The following is a 27,581-nucleotide window of genomic DNA, read 5'->3' as shown; positions in this document are numbered from 1 at the left end:
CCCCCACTATAGGAAACATCCTCCCCACATCCACTCTATCTGTGTCCTCTGGTCCTAGAGTGCCCCACTATAGGAAACATCCTCTCCACATCCACTCTATCTGTGTCCTCTGGTCCTAGACTCCCCCACTATAGGAACCATCCTCCCCACATCCACTCTATCTGTGTCCTCTGGTCCTAGACTCCCCCCACTATAGGAAACATCCTCTCCACATCCACTCTATCTGTGCCCTTTGGTCCTAGACTCCCCCACCATAGGAAACATCCTCTCCACACCCACTCTATCTGTGTCCTCTGGTCCCAGACTCCCCCACTATAGGAACCATCCTCCCCACATCCACTCTATCTGTGTCCTCTGGTCCTAGACTCCCCCACTGTAGGAAACATCCTCTCCACATCCACTCTATCTGTGTCCTCTGGTCCTATTCTCCCCCACTATAGGAAACATCCTCCCCACATCCACTCTATCTGTGTCCTCTGGTCCTAGACTCCCCCACTATAGGAAACATCCTCCCCACATCCACTCTATCTGTGCCCTCTGGTCCTAGACTCCCCCACTATAGGAAACATCCTCTCCACATCCACTCTATCTGTGTCCTCTGGTCCTAGACTCCCCCACTATAGGAAACATCCTCTCCACATCCACTCTATCTGTGCCCTCTGGTCCTAGACTCCCCCACCATAGGAAACATCCTCTCCACACCCACTCTATCTGTGTCCTCTGGTCCCAGACTCCCCCACTATAGGAACCATCCTCCCCACATCCACTCTATCTGTGTCCTCTGGTCCTAGACTCCCCCACTATAGGAAACATCCTCTCCACATCCACTCTATCTGTGTCCTCTGGTCCTATTCTCCCCCACTATAGGAAACATCCTCCCCACATCCACTCTATCTGTGTCCTCTGGTCCTAGACTCCCCCACTATAGGAACCATCCTCCCCACATCCACTCTATCTGTGCCCTCTGGTCCTAGACTCCCCCACTATAGGAAACATCCTCTCCACATCCACTCTATCTGTGCCCTCTGGTCCTAGACTCCCCCACTATAGGAAACATCCTCTCCACATCCACTCTATCTGTGTCCTCTGGTCCTAGACTCCCCCACTATAGGAAACATCCTCTCCACATCCACTCTATCTGTGTCCTCTGGTCCTAGACTCCCCCACTATAGGAAACATCCTCTCCACATCCACTCTATCTGTGCCTCTGGTCCTAGACTCCCCCACTATAGGAAACATCCTCTCCACATCCACTCTATCTGTGTCCTCTGGTCCTAGACTCCCCCACTATAGGAAACATCCTCTCCACATCCACTCTATCTGTGTCCTCTGGTCCTAGACTCCCCCACTATAGGAAACATCCTCTCCACATCCACTCTATCTGTGTCCTCTGGTCCTCGACTCCCCCACTATAGGAAACATCCTCTCCACATCCACTCTATCTGTGTCCTCTGGTCCTAGACTCCCCCACTATAGGAAACATCCTCTCCACATCCACTCTGTCTGTGTCCTCTGGTCCTAGACTCCCCCACTATAGGAAACATCCTCTCCACATCCACTCTATCTGTGCCCTCTGGTCCTAGACTCCCCCACTATAGGAAACATCCTCCCCACATCCACTCTATCTGTGTCCTCTGGTCCTAGACTCCCCCACTATAGGAAACATCCTCTCCACATCTACTCTATCTGTGTCCTCTGGTCCTAGACTCCCCCACTATAGGAAACATCCTCTCCACATCGACTCTATCTGTGCCCTTTGGTCCTAGACTCCCCCACCACAGGAAACATCCTCTCCACACCCACTCTATCTGTGTCCTCTGGTCCCAGACTCCCCCACTATAGGAACGATCCTCCCCACATCCACTCTATCTGTGTCCTCTGGTCCTAGACTCCCCCACTGTAGGAAACATCCTCTCCACATCCACTCTATCTGTGTCCTCTGGTCCTATTCTCCCCCACTATAGGAAACATCCTCCCCACATCCACTCTAGCTGTGTCCTCTGGTCCTAGACTCCCCCACTATAGGAACCATCCTCCCCACAACTACTCTATCTGTGCCCTCTGGTCCTAGTCTCCCCACTATAGGAAACATCCTCCCCACATCCACTCTATCTGTGCCCTCTGGTCCTAGACTCCCCCACTATAGGAAACATCCTCTCCACATCCACTCTATCTGTGTCCTCTGGTCCTAGACTCCCTCACTATAGGAAACATCCTCTCCACATCCACTCTATCTGTGTCCTCTGGTCCTAGACTCCCTCACTATAGGAAACATCCTCTCCACATCCACTCTATCTGTGTCCTCTGGTCCTAGACTCCCCCACTATAGGAAACATCCTCTCCACATCCACTCTGTCTGTGTCCTCTGGTCCTAGACTCCCACACTATAGGAAACATCCTCTCCACATCCACTCTATCTGTGCCCTCTGGTCCTAGACTCCCCCACTATAGGAAACATCCTCCCCACATCCACTCTATCTGTGTCCTCTGGTCCTAGAGTGCCCCACTATAGGAAACATCCTCTCCACATCCACTCTATCTGTGTCCTCTGGTCCTAGACTCCCCCACTATAGGAACCATCCTCCCCACATCCACTCTATCTGTGTCCTCTGGTCCTAGACTCCCCCCACTATAGGAAACATCCTCTCCACATCCACTCTATCTGTGCCCTTTGGTCCTAGACTCCCCCACCATAGGAAACATCCTCTCCACACCCACTCTATCTGTGTCCTCTGGTCCCAGACTCCCCCACTATAGGAACCATCCTCCCCACATCCACTCTATCTGTGTCCTCTGGTCCTAGACTCCCCCACTGTAGGAAACATCCTCTCCACATCCACTCTATCTGTGTCCTCTGGTCCTATTCTCCCCCACTATAGGAAACATCCTCCCCACATCCACTCTATCTGTGTCCTCTGGTCCTAGACTCCCCCACTATAGGAACCATCCTCCCCACATCCACTCTATCTGTGCCCTCTGGTCCTAGACTCCCCCACTATAGGAAACATCCTCTCCACATCCACTCTATCTGTGTCCTCTGGTCCTAGACTCCCCCACTATAGGAAACATCCTCTCCACATCCACTCTATCTGTGCCCTCTGGTCCTAGACTCCCCCACCATAGGAAACATCCTCTCCACACCCACTCTATCTGTGTCCTCTGGTCCCAGACTCCCCCACTATAGGAACCATCCTCCCCACATCCACACTATCTGTGTCCTCTGGTCCTAGACTCCCCCACTATAGGAAACATCCTCTCCACATCCACTCTATCTGTGTCCTCTGGTCCTATTCTCCCCCACTATAGGAAACATCCTCCCAACATCCACTCTATCTGTGTCCTCTGGTCCTAGACTCCCCCACTATAGGAAACATCCTCCCCACATCCACTCTATCTGTGCCCTCTGGTCCTAGACTCCCCCACTATAGGAAACATCCTCTCCACATCCACTCTATCTGTGCCCTCTGGTCCTAGACTCCCCCACCATAGGAAACATCCTCTCCACACCCACTCTACCTGTGTCCTCTGGTCCCAGACTCCCCCAGTATAGGAAACATCCTCTCCACATCCACTCTATCTCTGCTATCTGGTCCTTGACTCCCCCTACTATAGGAAACATCCTCTCCACATCCACTCTATCTGTGTCCTCTGGTCCTAGATTCCCCCACTATAGGAAACATCCTCTCCACATCCACTCTATCTGTGTCCTCTGGTCCTAGATTCCCCCACCATAGGAAACATCCTCTCCACATCCACTCTATCTGTGTCCTCTGGTCCTCGACTCCCCCACTATAGGAAACATCCTCTCCACATCCACTCTATCTGTGTCCTCTGGTCCTAGACTCCCCAACTACAGGAAACATCCTCTCCACATCCACTCTATCTGTGTCCTCTGGTCCTGGACTCCCCCACTATAGGAAACATCCTCTCCACATCCACTCTATCTGTGCCCTCTGGTCCTAGACTCCCCCCACTATAGGAAACATCCTCTCCACATCCACTCTGTCTGCGTCCTCTGGTCCTAGACTCCCCAACTACAGGAAACATCCTCTCCACATCCACTCTATCTGTGTCCTCTGGTCCTAGACTCCCCCACTATAGGAAACATCCTCTCCACATCCACTCTATCTGTGCCCTCTGGTCCTAGACTCCCCCACCATAGGAAACATCCTCTCCACATCCACTCTATCTGTGTCCTCTGGTCCCAGACTCCCCCAGTATAGGAACCATCCTCCCCACAACCACTCTATCTGTGCCCTCTGGTCCTAGTCTCCCCACTATAGGAAACATCCTCCCCACATCCACTCTATCTGTGCCCTCTGGTCCTAGACTCCCCCACTATAGGAAACATCCTCTCCACATCCACTCTATCTGTGTCCTCTGGTCCTAGACTCCCTCACTATAGGAAACATCCTCTCCACATCCACTCTATCTGTGTCCTCTGGTCCTAGACTCCCCCACTATAGGAAACATCCTCTCCACATCCACTCTATCTGTGTCCTCTGGTCCTAGACTCCCCCACTATAGGAAACATCCTCTCCACATCCACTCTATCTGTGTCCTCTGGTCCTAGACTCCCCCACTATAGGAAACATCCTCTCCACATCCACTCTATCTGTGTCCTCTGGTCCTAGACTCCCCCACTATAGGAAACATCCTCCCCACATCCACTCTATCTGTGCCCTCTGGACCTAGAGTCCCCCACTATAGGAAACATCCTCTCCACATCCACTCTATCTGTGCCCTCTGGTCCTCGACTCCCCCACCATAGGAAACATCCTCTCCACACCCACTCTATCTGTGTCCTCTGGTCCCAGACTCCCCCAGTATAGGAAACATCCTCTCCACATCCACTCTATCTGTGTCCTCTGGTCCTAGACTCCCCCAGTATAGGAAACATCCTCTCCACATCCACTCTATCTGTGCTATCTGGTCCTTGACTCCCCCTACTATAGGAAACATCCTCTCCACATCCACTCTATCTGTGTCCTCTGGTCCTAGATTCCCCCACTATAGGAAACATCCTCTCCACATCCACTCTATCTGTGTCCTCTGGTCCTAGATTCCCCCACCATAGGAAACATCCTCTCCACATCCACTCTATCTGTGTCCTCTGGTCCTCGACTCCCCCACTATAGGAAACATCCTCTCCACATCCACTCTATCTGTGTCCTCTGGTCCTAGACTCCCCAACTACAGGAAACATCATCTCCACATCCACTCTATCTGTGTCCTCTGGTCCTGGACTCCCCCACTATAGGAAACATCCTCTCCACATCCACTCTATCTGTGCCCTCTGGTCCTAGACTCCCCCCACTATAGGAAACATCCTCTCCACATCCACTCTATCTGTGCCCTTTGGTCCTAGACTCCCCCACCATAGGAAACATCCTCTCCACACCCACTCTATCTGTGTCCTCTGGTCCCAGACTCCCCCACTATAGGAACCATCCTCCCCACATCCACTCTATCTGTGTCCTCTGGTCCTAGACTCCCCCACTGTAGGAAACATCCTCTCCACATCCACTCTATCTGTGTCCTCTGGTCCTATTCTCCCCCACTATAGGAAACATCCTCCCCACATCCACTCTATCTGTGTCCTCTGGTCCTAGACTCCCCCACTGTAGGAACCATCCTCCCCACATCCACTCTATCTGTGCCCTCTGGTCCTAGACTCCCCCACTATAGGAAACATCCTCTCCACATCCACTCTATCTGTGTCCTCTGGTCCTAGACTCCCCCACTATAGGAAACATCCTCTCCACATCCACTCTATCTGTGCCCTCTGGTCCTAGACTCCCCCACCATAGGAAACATCCTCTCCACATCCACTATATCTGTGTCCTCTGGTCCTATTCTCCCCCACTATAGGAAACATCCTCCCAACATCCACTCTATCTGTGTCCTCTATCCTAGACTCCCCCACTATAGGAACCATCCTCCCCACATCCACTCTATCTGTGTCCTCTGGTCCTAGATTCCCCCACCATAGGAAACATCCTCTCCACATCCACTCTATCTGTGTCCTCTGGTCCTGGACTCCCCCACTATAGGAAACATCCTCTCCACATCCACTCTATCTGTGCCCTCTGGTCCTAGACTCCCCCACTATAGGAAACATCCTCTCCACATCCACTCTATCTGTGTCCTCTGGTCCTAGAGTCCCCCACTATAGGAAACATCCTCTCCACATCCACTCTATCTGTGTCCTCTGGTCCTAGACTCCCCCACTATAGGAAACATCCTCCCCACATCCACTCTATCTGTGTCCTCTGGTCCTAGACTCCCCCACTATAGGAAACATCCTCTCCACATCCACTCTATCTGTGCCCTTTGGTCCTAGACTCCCCCACCATAGGAAACATCCTCTCCACACCCACTCTATCTGTGTCCTCTGGTCCCAGACTCCCCCACTATAGGAACCATCCTCCCCACATCCACTCTATCTGTGTCCTCTGGTCCTAGACTCCCCCACTGTAGGAAACATCCTCTCCACATCCACTCTATCTGTGTCCTCTGGTCCTATTCTCCCCCACTATAGGAAACATCCTCCCCACATCCACTCTATCTGTGTCCTCTGGTCCTAGACTCCCCCACTATAGGAACCATCCTCCCCACATCCACTCTATCTGTGCCCTCTGGTCCTAGACTCCCCCACTATAGGAAACATCCTCTCCACATCCACTCTATCTGTGTCCTCTGGTCCTAGACTCCCCCACTATAGGAAACATCCTCTCCACATCCACTCTATCTGTGCCCTCTGGTCCTAGACTCCCCCACCATAGGAAACATCCTCTCCACACCCACTCTATCTGTGTCCTCTGGTCCCAGACTCCCCCACTATAGGAACCATCCTCCCCACATCCACACTATCTGTGTCCTCTGGTCCTAGACTCCCCCACTATAGGAAACATCCTCTCCACATCCACTCTATCTGTGTCCTCTGGTCCTATTCTCCCCCACTATAGGAAACATCCTCCCAACATCCACTCTATCTGTGTCCTCTGGTCCTAGACTCCCCCACTATAGGAACCATCCTCCCCACATCCACTCTATCTGTGCCCTCTGGTCCTAGACTCCCCCACTATAGGAAACATCCTCTCCACATCCACTCTATCTGTGCCCTCTGGTCCTAGACTCCCCCACCATAGGAAACATCCTCTCCACACCCACTCTACCTGTGTCCTCTGGTCCCAGACTCCCCCAGTATAGGAAACATCCTCTCCACATCCACTCTATCTGTGTCCTCTGGTCCTAGACTCCCCCAGTATAGGAAACATCCTCTCCACATCCACTCTATCTGTGCTATCTGGTCCTTGACTCCCCCTACTATAGGAAACATCCTCTCCACATCCACTCTATCTGTGTCCTCTGGTCCTAGATTCCCCCACTATAGGAAACATCCTCTCCACATCCACTCTATCTGTGTCCTCTGGTCCTAGACTCCCCCACTATAGGAAACATCCTCTCCACATCCACTCTATCTGTGTCCTCTGGTCCTCGACTCCCCCACTATAGGAAACATCCTCTCCACATCCACTCTATCTGTGTCTTCTGGTCCTAGACTCCCCAACTACAGGAAACATCCTCTCCACATCCACTCTATCTGTGTCCTCTGGTCCTAGACTCCCCCACTATAGGAAACATCCTCTCCACATCCACTCTATCTGTGCCCTCTGGTCCTAGACACCCCCACTATAGGAAACATCCTCTCCACATCCACTCTGTCTGTGTCCTCTGGTCCTAGACTCCCCAACTACAGGAAACATCCTCTCCACATCCACTCTATCTGTGTCCTCTGGTCCTAGACTCCCCCACTATAGGAAACATCCTCTCCACATCCACTCTATCTGTGCCCTCTGGTCCTAGACTCCCCCACCATAGGAAACATCCTCTCCACACCCACTCTATCTGTGTCCTCTGGTCCCAGACTCCCCCACTATAGGAACCATCCTCCCCACAACCACTCTATCTGTGCCCTCTGGTCCTAGACTCCCCCACTATAGGAAACATCCTCTCCACATCCAGTCTATCTGTGCCCTCTGGTCCTACACTCCCCCACTATAGGAAACGTCCCCTCCACATTCACTCTATCTGTGTCCTCTGGTCCTAGACTCCCTCACTATAAGAAACATCCTCTCCACATCCACTCTATCTGTGTCCTCTGGTCCTAGACTCCCCCACTATAGGAAACATCCTCTCCACATCCACTCTATCTGTGTCCTCTGGTCCTAGACTCCCCCACTATAGGAAACATCCTCTCCACATCCACTCTATCTGTGTCCTCTGGTCCTAGACTCCCCCACTATAGGAAACATCCTCTCCACATCCACTCTATCTGTGTCCTCTGGTCCTAGACTCCCCCACTATAGGAAACATCCTCTCCACATCCACTCTATCTGTGCCCTCTGGTCCTAGACTCCCCCACCATAGGAAACATCCTCTCCACATCCACTCTATCTGTGTCCTCTGGTCCCAGACTCCCCCACTATAGGAACCATCCTCCCCACATCCACTCTATCTGTGCCCTCTGGTCCTAGACTCCCCCACTATAGGAAACATCCTCTCCACATCCACTCTATCTGTGTCCTCTGGTCCTAGACTCCCCCACTATAGGAAACATCCTCTCCACATCCACTCTATCTGTGCCCTCTGGTCCTAGACTCCCCCACCATAGGAAACATCCTCTCCACACCCACTCTATCTGTGTCCTCTGGTCCCAGACTCCCCCACTATAGGAACCATCCTCCCCACATCCACACTATCTGTGTCCTCTGGTCCTAGACTCCCCCACTATAGGAAACATCCTCTCCACATCCACTCTATCTGTGTCCTCTGGTCCTATTCTCCCCCACTATAGGAAACATCCTCCCAACATCCACTCTATCTGTGTCCTCTGGTCCTAGACTCCCCCACTATAGGAACCATCCTCCCCACATCCACTCTATCTGTGCCCTCTGGTCCTAGACTCCCCCACTATAGGAAACATCCTCTCCACATCCACTCTATCTGTGCCCTCTGGTCCTAGACTCCCCCACCATAGGAAACATCCTCTCCACACCCACTCTACCTGTGTCCTCTGGTCCCAGACTCCCCCAGTATAGGAAACATCCTCTCCACATCCACTCTATCTGTGTCCTCTGGTCCTAGACTCCCCCAGTATAGGAAACATCCTCTCCACATCCACTCTATCTGTGCTATCTGGTCCTTGACTCCCCCTACTATAGGAAACATCCTCTCCACATCCACTCTATCTGTGTCCTCTGGTCCTAGATTCCCCCACTATAGGAAACATCCTCTCCACATCCACTCTATCTGTGTCCTCTGGTCCTAGATTCCCCCACCATAGGAAACATCCTCTCCACATCCACTCTATCTGTGTCCTCTGGTCCTCGACTCCCCCACTATAGGAAACATCCTCTCCACATCCACTCTATCTGTGTCCTCTGGTCCTAGACTCCCCAACTACAGGAAACATCCTCTCCACATCCACTCTATCTGTGTCCTCTGGTCCTAGAATCCCCCACTATAGGAAACATCCTCTCCACATCCACTCTATCTGTGCCCTCTGGTCCTAGACTCCCCCCACTATAGGAAACATCCTCTCCACATCCACTCTGTCTGCGTCCTCTGGTCCTAGACTCCCCAACTACAGGAAACATCCTCTCCACATCCACTCTATCTGTGTCCTCTGGTCCTAGACTCCCCCACTATAGGAAACATCCTCTCCACATCCACTCTATCTGTGCCCTCTGGTCCTAGACTCCCCCACCATAGGAAACATCCTCTCCACACCCACTCTATCTGTGTCCTCTGGTCCCAGACTCCCCCAGTATAGGAACCATCCTCCCCACAACCACTCTATCTGTGCCCTCTGGTCCTAGTCTCCCCACTATAGGAAACATCCTCCCCACATCCACTCTATCTGTGCCCTCTGGTCCTAGACTCCCCCACTATAGGAAACATCCTCTCCACATCCACTCTATCTGTGTCCTCTGGTCCTAGACTCCCTCACTATAGGAAACATCCTCTCCACATCCACTCTATCTGTGTCCTCTGGTCCTAGACTCCCTCACTATAGGAAACATCCTCTCCACATCCACTCTATCTGTGTCCTCTGGTCCTAGACTCCCCCACTATAGGAAACATCCTCTCCACATCCACTCTATCTGTGTCCTCTGGTCCTAGACTGCCCCACTATAGGAAACATCCTCTCCACATCCACTCTATCTGTGTCCTCTGGTCCTAGACTCCCCCACTATAGGAAACATCCTCTCCACATCCACTCTATCTGTGCCCTTTGGTCCTAGACTCCCCCACCATAGGAAACATCCTCTCCACACCCACTCTATCTGTGTCCTCTGGTCCCAGACTCCCCCACTATAGGAACCATCCTCCCCACATCCACTCTATCTGTGTCCTCTGGTCCTAGACTCCCCCACTGTAGGAAACATCCTCTCCACATCCACTCTATCTGTGTCCTCTGGTCCTATTCTCCCCCACTATAGGAAACATCCTCCCCACATCCACTCTATCTGTGTCCTCTGGTCCTAGACTCCCCCACTATAGGAACCATCCTCCCCACATCCACTCTATCTGTGCCCTCTGGACCTAGAGTCCCCCACTATAGGAAACATCCTCTCCACATCCACTCTATCTGTGCCCTCTGGTCCTAGACTCCCCCACCATAGGAAACATCCTCTCCACACCCACTCTATCTGTGTCCTCTGGTCCCAGACTCCCCCACTATAGGAAACATCCTCTCCACATCCACTCTATCTGTGTCCTCTGGTCCTAGACTCCCCCAGTATAGGAAACATCCTCTCCACATCCACTCTATCTGTGCTATCTGGTCCTTGACTCCCCCACTATAGGAAACATCCTCTCCACATCCACTCTATCTGTGTCCTCTGGTCCTAGACTCCCCCACTATAGGAAACATCCTCTCCACATCCACTCTATCTGTGTCCTCTGGTCCTAGACTCCCCCACCATAGGAAACATCCTCTCCACATCCACTCTATCTGTGTCCTCTGGTCCTAGACTCCCCCACTATAGGAAACATCCTCTCCACATCCACTCTATCTGTGTCCTCTGGTCCTAGACTCCCCCACTATAGGAAACATCCTCTCCACATCCACTCTATCTGTGTCCTCTGGTCCTAGACTCCCCCACTATAGGAAACATCCTCTCCACATCCACTCTATCTGTGCCCTCTGGTCCTAGACTCCCCCACTATAGGAAACATCCTCTCCACATCCACTCTATCTGTGCCCTCTGGTCCTAGACTCCCCCACCATAGGAAACATCCTCTCCACACCCACTCTATCTGTGTCCTCTGGTCCTAGACTCCCCCACTATAGGAAACATCCTCCCCACATCCACTCTATCTGTGTCCTCTGGTCCTAGACTCCCCCACTATAGGAAACATCCTCTCCACATCCACTCTATCTGTGTCCTCTGTGTCCTCTGGTCCTAGACTCCCCCACTATAGGAAACATCCTCCCACATCCACTCTATCTGTGTCCTCTGGTCCTAGACTCCCCCACTATAGGAAACATCCTCTCCACATCCACTCTATCTGTGCCTCTGGTCCTAGACTCCCCCACTATAGGAAACATCCTCTCCACATCCACTCTATCTGTGTCCTCTGGTCCTAGACTCCCCCACTATAGGAAACATCCTCTCCACATCCACTCTATCTGTGTCCTCTGGTCCTAGACTCCCCCACTATAGGAAACATCCTCTCCACATCCACTCTATCTGTGTCCTCTGGTCCTAGACTCCCCCACTATAGGAAACATCCTCTCCACATCCACTCTATCTGTGCCCTCTGGTCCTAGACTCCCCCACTATAGGAAACATCCTCTCCACATCCACTCTATCTGTGTCCTCTGGTCCTAGACTCCCCCACTATAGGAAACATCCTCTCCACATCCACTCTATCTGTGTCCTCTGGTCCTAGACTCCCCCACTATAGGAAACATCCTCTCCACATCCACTCTATCTGTGCCCTCTGGTCCTAGACTCCCCCACCATAGGAAACATCCTCTCCACACCCACTCTATCTGTGTCCTCTGGTCCCAGACTCCCCCACTATAGGAACCATCCTCCCCACATCCACTCTATCTGTGTCCTCTGGTCCTAGACTCCCCCACTATAGGAAACATCCTCTCCACATCCACTCTATCTGTGTCCTCTGGTCCTAGACTCCCCCACTATAGGAAACATCCTCTCCACATCCACTCTATCTGTGTCCTCTGGTCCTAGACTCCCCCACTATAGGAAACATCCTCTCCACATCCACTCTATCTGTGTCCTCTGGTCCTAGACTCCCCCACTATAGGAAACATCCTCTCCACATCCACTCTATCTGTGTCCTCTGGTCCTAGACTCCCCCACTATAGGAAACATCCTCTCCACATCCACTCTATCTGTGTCCTCTGGTCCTAGACTCCCCCACTATAGGAAACATCCTCTCCACATCCACTCTATCTGTGTCCTCTGGTCCTAGACTCCCCCACTATAGGAAACATCCTCTCCACATCCACTCTATCTGTGCCCTTTGGTCCTAGACTCCCCCACCATAGGAAACATCCTCTCCACACCCACTCTATCTGTGTCCTCTGGTCCCAGACTCCCCCACTATAGGAAACATCCTCCCCACATCCACTCTATCTGTGTCCTCTGGTCCTAGACTCCCCCACTATAGGAAACATCCTCTCCACATCCACTCTATCTGTGTCCTCTGGTCCTAGACTCCCCCACTATAGGAAACATCCTCTCCACATCCACTCTATCTGTGTCCTCTGGTCCTAGACTCCCCCACTATAGGAAACATCCTCTCCACATCCACTCTATCTGTGTCCTCTGGTCCTAGACTCCCCCACTATAGGAAACATCCTCTCCACATCCACTCTATCTGTGTCCTCTGGTCCTAGACTCCCCCACTATAGGAAACATCCTCTCCACATCCACTCTATCTGTGTCCTCTGGTCCTAGACTCCCCCACTATAGGAAACATCCTCTCCACATCCACTCTATCTGTGTCCTCTGGTCCTAGACTCCCCCACTATAGGAAACATCCTCTCCACATCCACTCTATCTGTGTCCTCTGGTCCTAGACTCCCCCACTATAGGAAACATCCTCTCCACATCCACTCTATCTGTGTCCTCTGGTCCTAGACTCCCCCACTATAGGAACCATCCTCCCCACATCCACTCTATCTGTGTCCTCTGGTCCTAGACTCCCCCACTATAGGAAACATCCTCTCCACATCCACTCTATCTGTGTCCTCTGGTCCTAGACTCCCCCACTATAGGAAACATCCTCTCCACATCCACTCTATCTGTGTCCTCTGGTCCTAGACTCCCCCACTATAGGAAACATCCTCTCCACATCCACTCTATCTGTGTCCTCTGGTCCTAGACTCCCCCACTATAGGAAACATCCTCTCCACATCCACTCTATCTGTGTCCTCTGGTCCTAGACTCCCCCACTATAGGAAACATCCTCTCCACATCCACTCTATCTGTGTCCTCTGGTCCTAGACTCCCCCACTATAGGAAACATCCTCTCCACATCCACTCTATCTGTGTCCTCTGGTCCTAGACTCCCCCACTATAGGAAACATCCTCTCCACATCCACTCTATCTGTGTCCTCTGGTCCTAGACTCCCCCACTATAGGAAACATCCTCTCCACATCCACTCTATCTGTGCCCTCTGGTCCTAGACTCCCCCACTATAGGAAACATCCTCTCCACATCCACTCTATCTGTGCCCTCTGGTCCTAGACTCCCCCACTATAGGAAACATCCTCTCCACATCCACTCTATCTGTGTCCTCTGGTCCTAGACTCCCCACTATAGGAAACATCCTCTCCACATCCACTCTATCTGTGTCCTCTGGTCCTAGACTCCCCCACTATAGGAAACATCCTCTCCACATCCACTCTATCTGTGTCCTCTGGTCCTAGACTCCCCCACTATAGGAACCATCCTCTCCACATCCACTCTATCTGTGTCCTCTGGTCCTAGACTCCCCCACTATAGGAAACATCCTCTCCACATCCACTCTATCTGTGTCCTCTGGTCCTAGACTCCCCCACTATAGGAAACATCCTCCCCACATCCACTCTATCTGTGTCCTCTGGTCCTAGACTCCCCCACTATAGGAAACATCCTCCCCACATCCACTCTATCTGTGTCCTCTGGTCCTAGACTCCCCCACTATAGGAAACATCCTCTCCACATCCACTCTATCTGTGTCCTCTGGTCCTAGACTCCCCCACTATAGGAAACATCCTCTCCACATCCACTCTATCTGTGTCCTCTGGTCCTAGACTCCCCCACTATAGGAAACATCCTCTCCACATCCACTCTATCTGTGTCCTCTGGTCCTAGACTCCCCCACTATAGGAAACATCCTCTCCACATCCACTCTATCTGTGTCCTCTGGTCCTAGACTCCCCCACTATAGGAAACATCCTCTCCACATCCACTCTATCTGTGTCCTCTGGTCCTAGACTCCCCCACTATAGGAAACATCCTCCCCACATCCACTCTATCTGTGTCCTCTGGTCCTAGACTCCCCCACTATAGGAAACATCCTCTCCACATCCACTCTATCTGTGTCCTCTGGTCCTAGACTCCCCCACTATAGGAAACATCCTCTCCACATCCACTCTATCTGTGTCCTCTGGTCCTAGACTCCCCCACTATAGGAAACATCCTCTCCACATCCACTCTATCTGTGTCCTCTGGTCCTAGACTCCCCCACTATAGGAAACATCCTCTCCACATCCACTCTATCTGTGTCCTCTGGTCCTAGACTCCCCCACTATAGGAAACATCCTCTCCACATCCACTCTATCTGTGTCCTCTGGTCCTAGACTCCCCCACTATAGGAAACATCCTCTCCACATCCACTCTATCTGTGCCCTCTGGTCCTAGACTCCCCCACTATAGGAAACATCCTCTCCACATCCACTCTATCTGTGTCCTCTGGTCCTAGACTCCCCCACTATAGGAAACATCCTCTCCACATCCACTCTATCTGTGCCCTCTGGTCCTAGACTCCCCCACTATAGGAAACATCCTCTCCACACCCACTCTATCTGTGTCCTCTGGTCCTAGACTCCCCCACTATAGGAAACATCCTCTCCACATCCACTCTATCTGTGTCCTCTGGTCCTAGACTCCCCCACTATAGGAAACATCCTCTCCACATCCACTCTATCTGTGTCCTCTGGTCCTAGACTCCCCCACTATAGGAAACATCCTCCCCACATCCACTCTATCTGTGTCCTCTGGTCCTAGACTCCCCCACTATAGGAAACATCCTCTCCACATCCACTCTATCTGTGCCCTCTGGTCCTAGACTCCCCCACTATAGGAAACATCCTCTCCACATCCACTCTATCTGTGCCCTCTGGTCCTAGACTCCCCCACCATAGGAAACATCCTCTCCACACCCACTCTATCTGTGTCCTCTGGTCCCAGACTCCCCCAGTATAGGAAACATCCTCTCCACATCCACTCTATCTGTGTCCTCTGGTCCTAGACTCCCCCACTATAGGAAACATCCTCTCCACATCCACTCTATCTGTGTCCTCTGGTCCTTGACTCCCCCACTATAGGAAACATCCTCTCCACATCCACTCTATCTGTGTCCTCTGGTCCTAGATTCCCCCACTATAGGAAACATCCTCTCCACATCCAGTCCATCTGTGTCCTCTGGTCCTAGACTCCCCCACTATAGGAAACATCCTCTCCACATCCACTCTATCTGTGTCCTCTGGTCCTAGACTCCCCAACTACAGGAAACATCCTCTCCACATCCACTCTATCTGTGTCCTCTGGTCCTGGACTCCCCCACTATAGGAAACATCCTCTCCACATCCACTCTATCTGTGCCCTCTGGTCCTAGACTCCCCCCACTATAGGAAACATCCTCTCCACATCCACTCTGTCTGTGTCCTCTGGTCCTAGACTCCCCAACTACAGGAAACATCCTCTCCACATCCACTCTATCTGTGTCCTCTGGTCCTAGACTCCCCCACTATAGGAAACATCCTCTCCACATCCACTCTATCTGTGCCCTTTGGTCCTAGACTCCCCCACCATAGGAAACATCCTCTCCACACCCACTCTATCTGTGTCCTCTGGTCCCAGACTCCCCCACTATAGGAACCATCCTCCCCACATCCACTCTATCTGTGTCCTCTGGTCCTAGACTCCCCCACTGTAGGAAACATCCTCTCCACATCCACTCTATCTGTGTCCTCTGGTCCTATTCTCCCCCACTATAGGAAACATCCTCCCCACATCCACTCTATCTGTGTCCTCTGGTCCTAGACTCCCCCACTATAGGAACCATCCTCCCCACATCCACTCTATCTGTGCCCTCTGGTCCTAGACTCCCCCACTATAGGAAACATCCTCTCCACATCCACTCTATCTGTGTCCTCTGGTCCTAGACTCCCCCACTATAGGAAACATCCTCTCCACATCCACTCTATCTGTGCCCTCTGGTCCTAGACTCCCCCACCATAGGAAACATCCTCTCCACACCCACTCTATCTGTGTCCTCTGGTCCCAGACTCCCCCACTATAGGAACCATCCTCCCCACATCCACACTATCTGTGTCCTCTGGTCCTATTCTCCCCCACTATAGGAAACATCCTCCCAACATCCACTCTATCTGTGTCCTCTGGTCCTAGACTCCCCCACTATAGGAACCGTCCTCCCCACATCCACTCTATCTGTGCCCTCTGGTCCTAGACTCCCCCACTATAGGAAACATCCTCTCCACATCCACTCTATCTGTGTCCTCTGGTCCTAGACTCCCCCAGTATAGGAAACATCCTCTCCACATCCACTCTATCTGTGCTATCTGGTCCTTGACTCCCCCTACTATAGGAAACATCCTCTCCACATCCACTCTATCTGTGTCCTCTGGTCCTAGATTCCCCCACTATAGGAAACATCCTCTCCACATCCACTCTATCTGTGTCCTCTGGTCCTCGACTCCCCCACTATAGGAAACATCCTCTCCACATCCACTCTATCTGTGTCCTCTGGTCCTAGACTCCCCAACTACAGGAAACATCCTCTCCACATCCACTCTATCTGTGTCCTCTGGTCCTAGACTCCCCCACTATAGGAAACATCCTCTCCACATCCACTCTATCTGTGCCCTCTGGTCCTAGACTCCCCCCACTATAGGAAACATCCTCTCCACATCCACTCTGTCTGTGTCCTCTGGTCCTAGACTCCCCAACTACAGGAAACATCCTCTCCACATCCACTCTATCTGTGTCCTCTGGTCCTAGACTCCCCCACTATAGGAAACATCCTCTCCACATCCACTCTATCTGTGCCCTCTGGTCCTAGACTCCCCAACTACAGGAAACATCCTCTCCACATCCACTCTATCTGTGTCCTCTGGTCCCAGACTCCCCCAGTATAGGAACCATCCTCCCCACAACCACTCTATCTGTGCCCTCTGGTCCTAGTCTCCCCACTATAGGAAACATCCTCCCCACATCCACTCTATCTGTGCCCTCTGGTCCTAGACTCCCCCACTATAGGAAACATCCTCTCCACATCCACTCTATCTGTGTCCTCTGGTCCTAGACTCCCTCACTATAGGAAACATCCTCTCCACATCCACTCTATCTGTGTCCTCTGGTCCTAGACTCCCTCACTATAGGAAACATCCTCTCCACATCCACTCTATCTGTGTCCTCTGGTCCTAGACTCCCCCACTATAGGAAACATCCTCTCCACATCCACTCTATCTGTGTCCTCTGGTCCTAGACTGCCCCACTATAGGAAACATCCTCTCCACATCCACTCTATCTGTGTCCTCTGGTCCTAGACTCCCCCACTATAGGAAACATCCTCTCCACATCCACTCTATCTGTGCCCTTTGGTCCTAGACTCCCCCACCATAGGAAACATCCTCTCCACACCCACTCTATCTGTGTCCTCTGGTCCCAGACTCCCCCACTATAGGAAACATCCTCTCCACATCCACTCTATCTGTGTCCTCTGGTCCTAGACTCCCCCAGTATAGGAAACATCCTCTCCACATCCACTCTATCTGTGCTATCTGGTCCTTGACTCCCCCTACTATAGGAAACATCCTCTCCACATCCACTCTATCTGTGTCCTCTGGTCCTAGATTCCCCCACTAGGAAACATCCTCTCCACATCCACTCTATCTGTGTCCTCTGGTCCTAGACTCCCCCACTATAGGAAACATCCTCTCCACATCCACTCTATCTGTGTCCTCTGGTCCTAGACTCCCCCACTATAGGAAACATCCTCTCCACATCCACTCTATCTGTGTCCTCTGGTCCTAGACTCCCCCACTATAGGAAACATCCTCTCCACATCCACTCTATCTGTGTCCTCTGGTCCTAGACTCCCCCACTATAGGAAACATCCTCTCCACATCCACTCTATCTGTGTCCTCTGGTCCTAGACTCCCCCACTATAGGAAACATCCTCCCAACATCCACTCTATCTGTGTCCTCTGGTCCTAGACTCCCCCACTATAGGAACCGTCCTCCCCACATCCACTCTATCTGTGCCCTCTGGTCCTAGACTCCCCCACTATAGGAAACATCCTCTCCACATCCACTCTATCTGTGCCCTCTGGTCCTAGACTCCCCCACCATAGGAAACATCCTCTCCACACCCACTCTACCTGTGTCCTCTGGTCCCAGACTCCCCCAGTATAGGAAACATCCTCTCCACATCCACTCTATCTGTGTCCTCTGGTCCTAGACTCCCCCAGTATAGGAAACATCCTCTCCACATCCACTCTATCTGTGCTATCTGGTCCTTGACTCCCCCTACTATAGGAAACATCCTCTCCACATCCACTCTATCTGTGTCCTCTGGTCCTAGATTCCCCCACTATAGGAAACATCCTCTCCACATCCACTCTATCTGTGTCCTCTGGTCCTAGACTCCCCCACTATAGGAAACATCCTCTCCACATCCACTCTATCTGTGTCCTCTGGTCCTAGACTCCCCAACTATAGGAAACATCCTCTCCACATCCACTCTATCTGTGTCCTCTGGTCCTAGACTCCCCCACTATAGGAAACATCCTCTCCACATCCACTCTATCTGTGCCCTCTGGTCCTAGACTCCCCCCACTATAGGAAACATCCTCTCCACATCCACTCTGTCTGTGTCCTCTGGTCCTAGACTCCCCAACTACAGGAAACATCCTCTCCACATCCACTCTATCTGTGTCCTCTGGTCCTAGACTCCCCCACTATAGGAAACATCCTCTCCACATCCACTCTATCTGTGCCCTCTGGTCCTAGACTCCCCCACCATAGGAAACATCCTCTCCACACCCACTCTATCTGTGTCCTCTGGTCCCAGACTCCCCCAGTATAGGAACCATCCTCCCCACAACCACTCTATCTGTGCCCTTTGGTCCTAGACTCCCCCACCATAGGAAACATCCTCTCCACACCCACTCTATCTGTGTCCTCTGGTCCTATTCTCCCCCACTATAGGAAACATCCTCCCCACATCCACTCTGTCTGTGTCCTCTGGTCCTAGACTCCCCCACTATAGGAACCATCCTCCCCACATCCACTCTATCTGTGCCCTCTGGTCCTAGACTCCCCCACCATAGGAAACATCCTCTCCACATCCACTCTATCTGTGTCCTCTGGTCCTAGACTCCCCCACTATAGGAAACATCCTCTCCACATCCACTCTATCTGTGCCCTCTGGTCCTAGACTCCCCCACCATAGGAAACATCCTCTCCACACCCACTCTATCTGTGTCCTCTGGTCCCAGACTCCCCCACTATAGGAACCATCCTCCCCACATCCACACTATCTGTGTCCTCTGGTCCTATTCTCCCCCACTATAGGAAACATCCTCCCAACATCCACTCTATCTGTGTCCTCTGGTCCTAGACTCCCCCACTATAGGAACCGTCCTCCCCACATCCACTCTATCTGTGCCCTCTGGTCCTAGACTCCCCCACTATAGGAAACATCCTCTCCACATCCACTCTATCTGTGTCCTCTGGTCCTAGACTCCCCCAGTATAGGAAACATCCTCTCCACATCCACTCTATCTGTGCTATCTGGTCCTTGACTCCCCCTACTATAGGAAACATCCTCTCCACATCCACTCTATCTGTGTCCTCTGGTCCTAGATTCCCCCACTATAGGAAACATCCTCTCCACATCCACTCTATCTGTGTCCTCTGGTCCTCGACTCCCCCACTATAGGAAACATCCTCTCCACATCCACTCTATCTGTGTCCTCTGGTCCTAGACTCCCCAACTACAGGAAACATCCTCTCCACATCCACTCTATCTGTGTCCTCTGGTCCTAGACTCCCCCACTATAGGAAACATCCTCTCCACATCCACTCTATCTGTGCCCTCTGGTCCTAGACTCCCCCCACTATAGGAAACATCCTCTCCACATCCACTCTGTCTGTGTCCTCTGGTCCTAGACTCCCCAACTACAGGAAACATCCTCTCCACATCCACTCTATCTGTGTCCTCTGGTCCTAGACTCCCCCACTATAGGAAACATCCTCTCCACATCCACTCTATCTGTGCCCTCTGGTCCTAGACTCCCCCACCATAGGAAACATCCTCTCCACACCCACTCTATCTGTGTCCTCTGGTCCCAGACTCCCCCAGTATAGGAACCATCCTCCCCACAACCACTCTATCTGTGCCCTCTGGTCCTAGTCTCCCCACTATAGGAAACATCCTCCCCACATCCACTCTATCTGTGCCCTCTGGTCCTAGACTCCCCCACTATAGGAAACATCCTCTCCACATCCACTCTATCTGTGTCCTCTGGTCCTAGACTCCCTCACTATAGGAAACATCCTCTCCACATCCACTCTATCTGTGTCCTCTGGTCCTAGACTCCCTCACTATAGGAAACATCCTCTCCACATCCACTCTATCTGTGTCCTCTGGTCCTAGACTCCCCCACTATAGGAAACATCCTCTCCACATCCACTCTATCTGTGTCCTCTGGTCCTAGACTGCCCCACTATAGGAAACATCCTCTCCACATCCACTCTATCTGTGTCCTCTGGTCCTAGACTCCCCCACTATAGGAAACATCCTCTCCACATCCACTCTATCTGTGCCCTTTGGTCCTCGACTCCCCCACCATAGGAAACATCCTCTCCACACCCACTCTATCTGTGTCCTCTGGTCCCAGACTCCCCCAGTATAGGAAACATCCTCTCCACATCCACTCTATCTGTGTCCTCTGGTCCTAGACTCCCCCAGTATAGGAAACATCCTCTCCACATCCACTCTATCTGTGCTATCTGGTCCTTGACTCCCCCTACTATAGGAAACATCCTCTCCACATCCACTCTATCTGTGTCCTCTGGTCCTAGATTCCCCCACTATAGGAAACATCCTCTCCACATCCACTCTATCTGTGTCCTCTGGTCCTAGATTCCCCCACCATAGGAAACATCCTCTCCACATCCACTCTATCTGTGTCCTCTGGTCCTCGACTCCCCCACTATAGGAAACATCCTCTCCACATCCACTCTATCTGTGTCCTCTGGTCCTAGACTCCCCAACTACAGGAAACATCCTCTCCACATCCACTCTATCTGTGTCCTCTGGTCCTAGACTCCCCCACTATAGGAAACATCCTCTCCACATCCACTCTATCTGTGTCCTCTGGTCCTATTCTCCCCCACTATAGGAAACATCCTCCCAACATCCACTCTATCTGTGTCCTCTGGTCCTAGACTCCCCCACTATAGGAACCGTCCTCCCCACATCCACTCTATCTGTGCCCTCTGGTCCTAGACTCCCCCACTATAGGAAACATCCTCTCCACATCCACTCTATCTGTGCCCTCTGGTCCTCGACTCCCCCACCATAGGAAACATCCTCTCCACACCCACTCTACCTGTGTCCTCTGGTCCCAGACTCCCCCAGTATAGGAAACATCCTCTCCACATCCACTCTATCTGTGTCCTCTGGTCCTAGACTCCCCCAGTATAGGAAACATCCTCTCCACATCCACTCTATCTGTGCTATCTGGTCCTTGACTCCCCCTACTATAGGAAACATCCTCTCCACATCCACTCTATCTGTGTCCTCTGGTCCTAGATTCCCCCACTATAGGAAACATCCTCTCCACATCCACTCTATCTGTGTCCTCTGGTCCTAGATTCCCCCACCATAGGAAACATCCTCTCCACATCCACTCTATCTGTGTCCTCTGGTCCCAGACTCCCCCAGTATAGGAACCATCCTCCCCACAACCACTCTATCTGTGCCCTCTGGTCCTAGTCTCCCCACTATAGGAAACATCCTCCCCACATCCACTCTATCTGTGCCCTCTGGTCCTAGACTCCCCCACTATAGGAAACATCCTCTCCACATCCACTCTATCTGTGTCCTCTGGTCCTAGACTCCCTCACTATAGGAAACATCCTCTCCACATCCACTCTATCTGTGTCCTCTGGTCCTAGACTCCCTCACTATAGGAAAGATCCTCTCCACATCCACTCTATCTGTGTCCTCTGGTCCTAGACTCCCCCACTATAGGAAACATCCTCTCCACATCCACTCTATCTGTGTCCTCTGGTCCTAGACTGCCCCACTATAGGAAACATCCTCTCCACATCCACTCTATCTGTGTCCTCTGGTCCTAGACTCCCCCACTATAGGAAACATCCTCTCCACATCCACTCTATCTGTGCCCTTTGGTCCTCGACTCCCCCACCATAGGAAACATCCTCTCCACACCCACTCTATCTGTGTCCTCTGGTCCCAGACTCCCCCAGTATAGGAAACATCCTCTCCACATCCACTCTATCTGTGTCCTCTGGTCCTAGACTCCCCCAGTATAGGAAACATCCTCTCCACATCCACTCTATCTGTGTCCTCTGGTCCTAGATTCCCCCACTATAGGAAACATCCTCTCCACATCCAGTCTATCTGTGTCCTCTGGTCCTAGATTCCCCCACCATAGGAAACATCCTCTCCACATCCACTCTATCTGTGTCCTCTGGTCCTCGACTCCCCCACTATAGGAAACATCCTCTCCACATCCACTCTATCTGTGTCCTCTGGTCCTAGACTCCCCAACTACAGGAAACATCCTCTCCACATCCACTCCATCTGTGTCCTCTGGTCCTGGACTCCCCCACTATAGGAAACATCCTCTCCACATCCACTCTATCTGTGCCCTCTGGTCCTAGACTCCCCCCACTATAGGAAACATCCTCTCCACATCCACTCTGTCTGTGTCCTCTGGTCCTAGACTCCCCAACTACAGGAAACATCCTCTCCACATCCACTCTATCTGTGTCCTCTGGTCCTAGACTCCCCCACTATAGGAAACATCCTCTCCACATCCACTCTATCTGTGCCCTCTGGTCCTAGACTCCCCCACCATAGGAAACATCCTCTCCACACCCACTCTATCTGTGTCCTCTGGTCCCAGACTCCCCCAGTATAGGAAACTTCCTCTCCACATCCACTCTATCTGTGTCCTCTGGTCCTAGACTCCCCCAGTATAGGAAACATCCTCTCCACATCCACTCTATCTGTGCTATCTGGTCCTTGACTCCCCCTACTATAGGAAACATCCTCTCCACATCCACTCTATCTGTGTCCTCTGGTCCTAGATTCCCCCACTATAGGAAACATCCTCTCCACATCCACTCTATCTGTGTCCTCTGGTCCTAGACTCCCCCACCATAGGAAACATCCTCTCCACATCCACTCTATCTGTGTCCTCTGGTCCTCGACTCCCCCACTACAGGAAACATCCTCTCCACATCCACTCTATCTGTGTCCTCTGGTCCTAGACTCCCCAACTACAGGAAACATCCTCTCCACATCCACTCTATCTGTGTCCTCTGGTCCTAGACTCCCCCACTATAGGAAACATCCTCTCCACATCCACTCTATCTGTGCCCTCTGGTCCTAGACTCCCCCCACTATAGGAAACATCCTCTCCACATCCACTCTGTCTGTGTCCTCTGGTCCTAGACTCCCCCACCATGGGAAACATCCTCTCCACATCCACTCTATCTGTGTCCTCTGGTCCTAGACTCCCCCACTATAGGAAACATCCTCTCCACATCCACTCTATCTGTGCCCTCTGGTCCTAGACTCCCCCCACTATAGGAAACATCCTCTCCACATCCACTCTATCTGTGCCCTCTGGTCCTAGACTCCCCCACTATAGGAAACATCCTCTGCACATCCACTCTATCTGTGTCCTCTGGTCCTAGACTCCCCCAGTATAGGAAACATCCTCTCCACATCCACTCTATCTGTGTCCTCCGGACCTAGACCCGCCCCCTGTAGGAAACATCCTCTGCACGTCTACTCTATCATGGCCTTTCAATTCCTCAAGGGCTCCTGATACATTCAGCCTTCATTCTCAGAATCCTGCTTTTCATTATTGACCCTCTGACCGTACCATAAAAGATCTTCTTTAATGCTTTGTGAAAAATACTGCTGAAATCCATACAAGCCATTGTGTGTGTGTGTGTGTGTGTGTGTGTGTGTGTGTGTGTGTGTGTGTACTCGTATGTGCACAGAGAGAGTATCCTCGCAGTTTAACCCTTAAAGTGCCGCATCTGACTGTGCCTACACCACCAGGGTATCCCCGAGAACCATGGATTTGCCCAAAAACGCATGAACAAAAAATGCCCTCACCCTCCGTCCACGATCTCGTCCGTGATCAGCATCACTCCGTCCAAGTTCTCCATCAGGGACTTCTTCTCCACGTTCTTCCTGAGAAATGGATCAGGGGAAAAAAAATTGTAATTTATCGCTCTCTATTTCATGCAGTCGCCAATTCCCTGGTCTCACAGAATGGAAGCAAAATCCATTTCTGTACACACACACACAAAATGCTGGGGGATCTCAGCAGGTCTCATCAGAATTGCAGCCTATTTATTTATATATTCTGGCTGGACGACAATACTTTTCAAAATGGTCGCTTCCTCAGAATTTTTCTTTTGGTTTTTTGATAGACTGCTTGAAGCTGAACACAAATATAATTTCGGACTACTCGTAGGAATTTGGAGAAACAGGAAATTAACTTTTATTGAATATAATGCGTTCAATTGCATCGCGGTGATGTCAATTTCCAATAGTTTAAATTACAAATGTTTTGTTGGTGATTTTCATTTGTATTCAGTGTCTAAAGCTTCTTGCTTAAGTGTCCAACAATTAATCAGCCAGCACGGATGGATTCCAGTTGCCCTGATACTGTTTGTCCACGACCACAATGTCCTGGTGAAACCTTTCACCGTGCTCGTCACTGACAGCGCCAAGATTTGCAGGGAAGAAGTCTAAGTGGGAATGCAGAAAATGAATCTTCAGTGACATGTTGTACTTCATGGTTTTGTATGCTTGAAGCATGTTGTCAACCAGCCGCATATAGTTTGGTGCTCTGTCGTTGCCAGGAAAATTTTCAACAACGTCCTTGAATGGCTTCCATGGGATTTTCTCTGGTCCCACGAGAAGTTCTTCAAATTGCTGGTCGTTGATAACCTGTTTGATTTGTGGACCAACAAAAATGCCTTCCTTCATCTTGGCATCAGTTATTCTGACTTAAATAATGAATTGAAATAACAAATATAGGCAATTTTTTAAAAATGGTGTGTGATCAGAAATTTCACGGTGGTTTTCTTTATCAGTCACCCAAAATCCATAGGATACACCCAGAAGTATTCAGGAAGAATAATCGTTATTCTCCAGTACGGTTATTAATTCTTATCTTCCCTCTTCTGTTTTTGCAGTTCGTCGTCTTTTGCACATTGTTTGTTTGTCCACATTTATTGTGTGTGATTTTTCATTAAATCTATTTTGTATCTTTCTATTTACTGGGGATGCCCACAGTAAAATGAATCTCTATCATCAGGGACCCCCACCACCCAGGACATGCTCTATTCTTTCTGCTCTCATTGGTAAGAAGTCACCCTAGGAGCCTCAGGACCCACACCACCAGGTTCAGGAACAGTTATTACCCCTCAACCATCAGGAAGGAGGTACAGGAGCCTCAGGACCCACACCACCAGGTTCAGGAACAGTTATTACCCATCAACCATCAGGAAGGAGGTACAGGAGCCTCAGGACCCACACCACCAGGTTCAGGAACAGTTATTACCCCTCAACCATCAGGAAGGAGGTACAGGAGTCTCAGGACTCACACCACCAGGTTCAGGAACAGTTATTACCCCTCAACCATCAGGAAGGAGGTACAGGAGTCTCAGGACTCACACCACCAGGTTCAGGAACAGTTATCACCCCTCAACCATCAGGAAGGAGGTACAGGAGCCTCAGGTCCCACACCACCAGGTTCAGGAACAGTTATTACCCCTCAACCATCAGGAAGGAGGTACAGGAGCCTCAGGACCCACACCACCAGGTTCAGGGACAGTTATTACCCCTCAACCATCAGGAAGGAGGGACAGGAGCCTCAGGACTCACACCACCAGGTTCAGGAACAGTTATTACCCCTCAACCATCAGGAAGGAGGGACAGGAGCCTCAGGACTCACACCACCAGGTTCAGGAACAGTTATTACCCCTCAACCATCAGGAAGGAGGTACAGGAGTCTCAGGACTCACACCACCAGGTTCAGGAACAGTTATTACCCCTCAACCATCAGGAAGGAGGTACAGGAGCCTCAGGACTCACACCACCAGGTTCAGGAACAGTTATTACCCCTCAACCATCAGGAAGGAGGTACAGGAGTCTCAGGACTCACACCACCAGGTTCAGGAACAGTTATTACCCCTCAACCATCAGGAAGGAGGTACAGGAGCCTCAGGACTCACACCACCAGGTTCAGGAACAGTTATTACCCCTCAACCATCAGGAAGGAGGTACAGGAGTCTCAGGACTCACACCACCAGGTTCAGGAACAGTTATTACCCCTCAACCATCAGGAAGGAGGTACAGGAGTCTCAGGACTCACACCACCAGGTTCAGGAACAGTTATTACCCCTCAACCATCAGGAAGGAGGTACAGGAGCCTCAGGACTCACACCACCAGGTTCAGGGACAGTTATTACCCCTCAACCATCAGGAAGGAGGTACAGGAGCCTCAGGACTCACACCACCAGGTTCAGGAACAGTTATTACCCCCTCAACCATCAGGAAGGAGGTACAGGAGCCTCAGGACTCACACAGCCAGGTTCAGGAACAGTTATTACCCCTCAACCATCAGGAAGGAGGTACAGGAGCCTCAGGTCCCACACCTCCAGGTTCAGGAACAGTTATTACCCCTCAACCATCAGGAAGGAGGTACAGGAACCTCAGGACCCACACCACCAGGTTCAGGAACAGTTATTACCCCTCAACCATCAGGAAGGAGATACAGGAACCTCAGGACCCACACCACCAGGTTCAGGAACAGTTATTACTCCTCAACCATCAGGCTCTTGAACCAGTGGGGATAACTTCACTCACCCCGTCACTGAATTATTCCCACAACCAATGGACTCACTTTCAAGGACTCTTCATCTCATGTTCCTGATATTTATTGCGTATTTATTTATTA

At 51.4% G+C, this 27,581-nt stretch overlaps 1 protein-coding gene across 3 annotated transcripts in view; it reads right to left on the bottom strand.

Annotated features, from left to right (window-relative positions):
• The window catches only part of LOC134340539 (coatomer subunit zeta-1-like), a 106,131-nt gene that overhangs the window by 23,180 nt on the left and 55,370 nt on the right, over positions 1-27,581 (bottom strand). For all 3 annotated transcript variants that reach the window (XR_010016578.1, XM_063037900.1, XM_063037898.1), the window contains exon 6: positions 24,725-24,802. Coding sequence is in view for 2 of the 3 variants with exons in the window: in XM_063037900.1 (XP_062893970.1) it covers positions 24,725-24,802 (78 nt within the window). In the remaining variant the exon portion in view is untranslated. The remainder of the gene's footprint in view (positions 1-24,724; positions 24,803-27,581) is intronic.

This window comes from Mobula hypostoma, chromosome X1 (genome assembly GCF_963921235.1).
Source record: "Mobula hypostoma chromosome X1, sMobHyp1.1, whole genome shotgun sequence".
NCBI classification, from domain to species: Eukaryota; Metazoa; Chordata; class Chondrichthyes; order Myliobatiformes; family Myliobatidae; genus Mobula; species Mobula hypostoma.
This window is presented reverse-complemented; position numbering and strand designations above follow the sequence as displayed.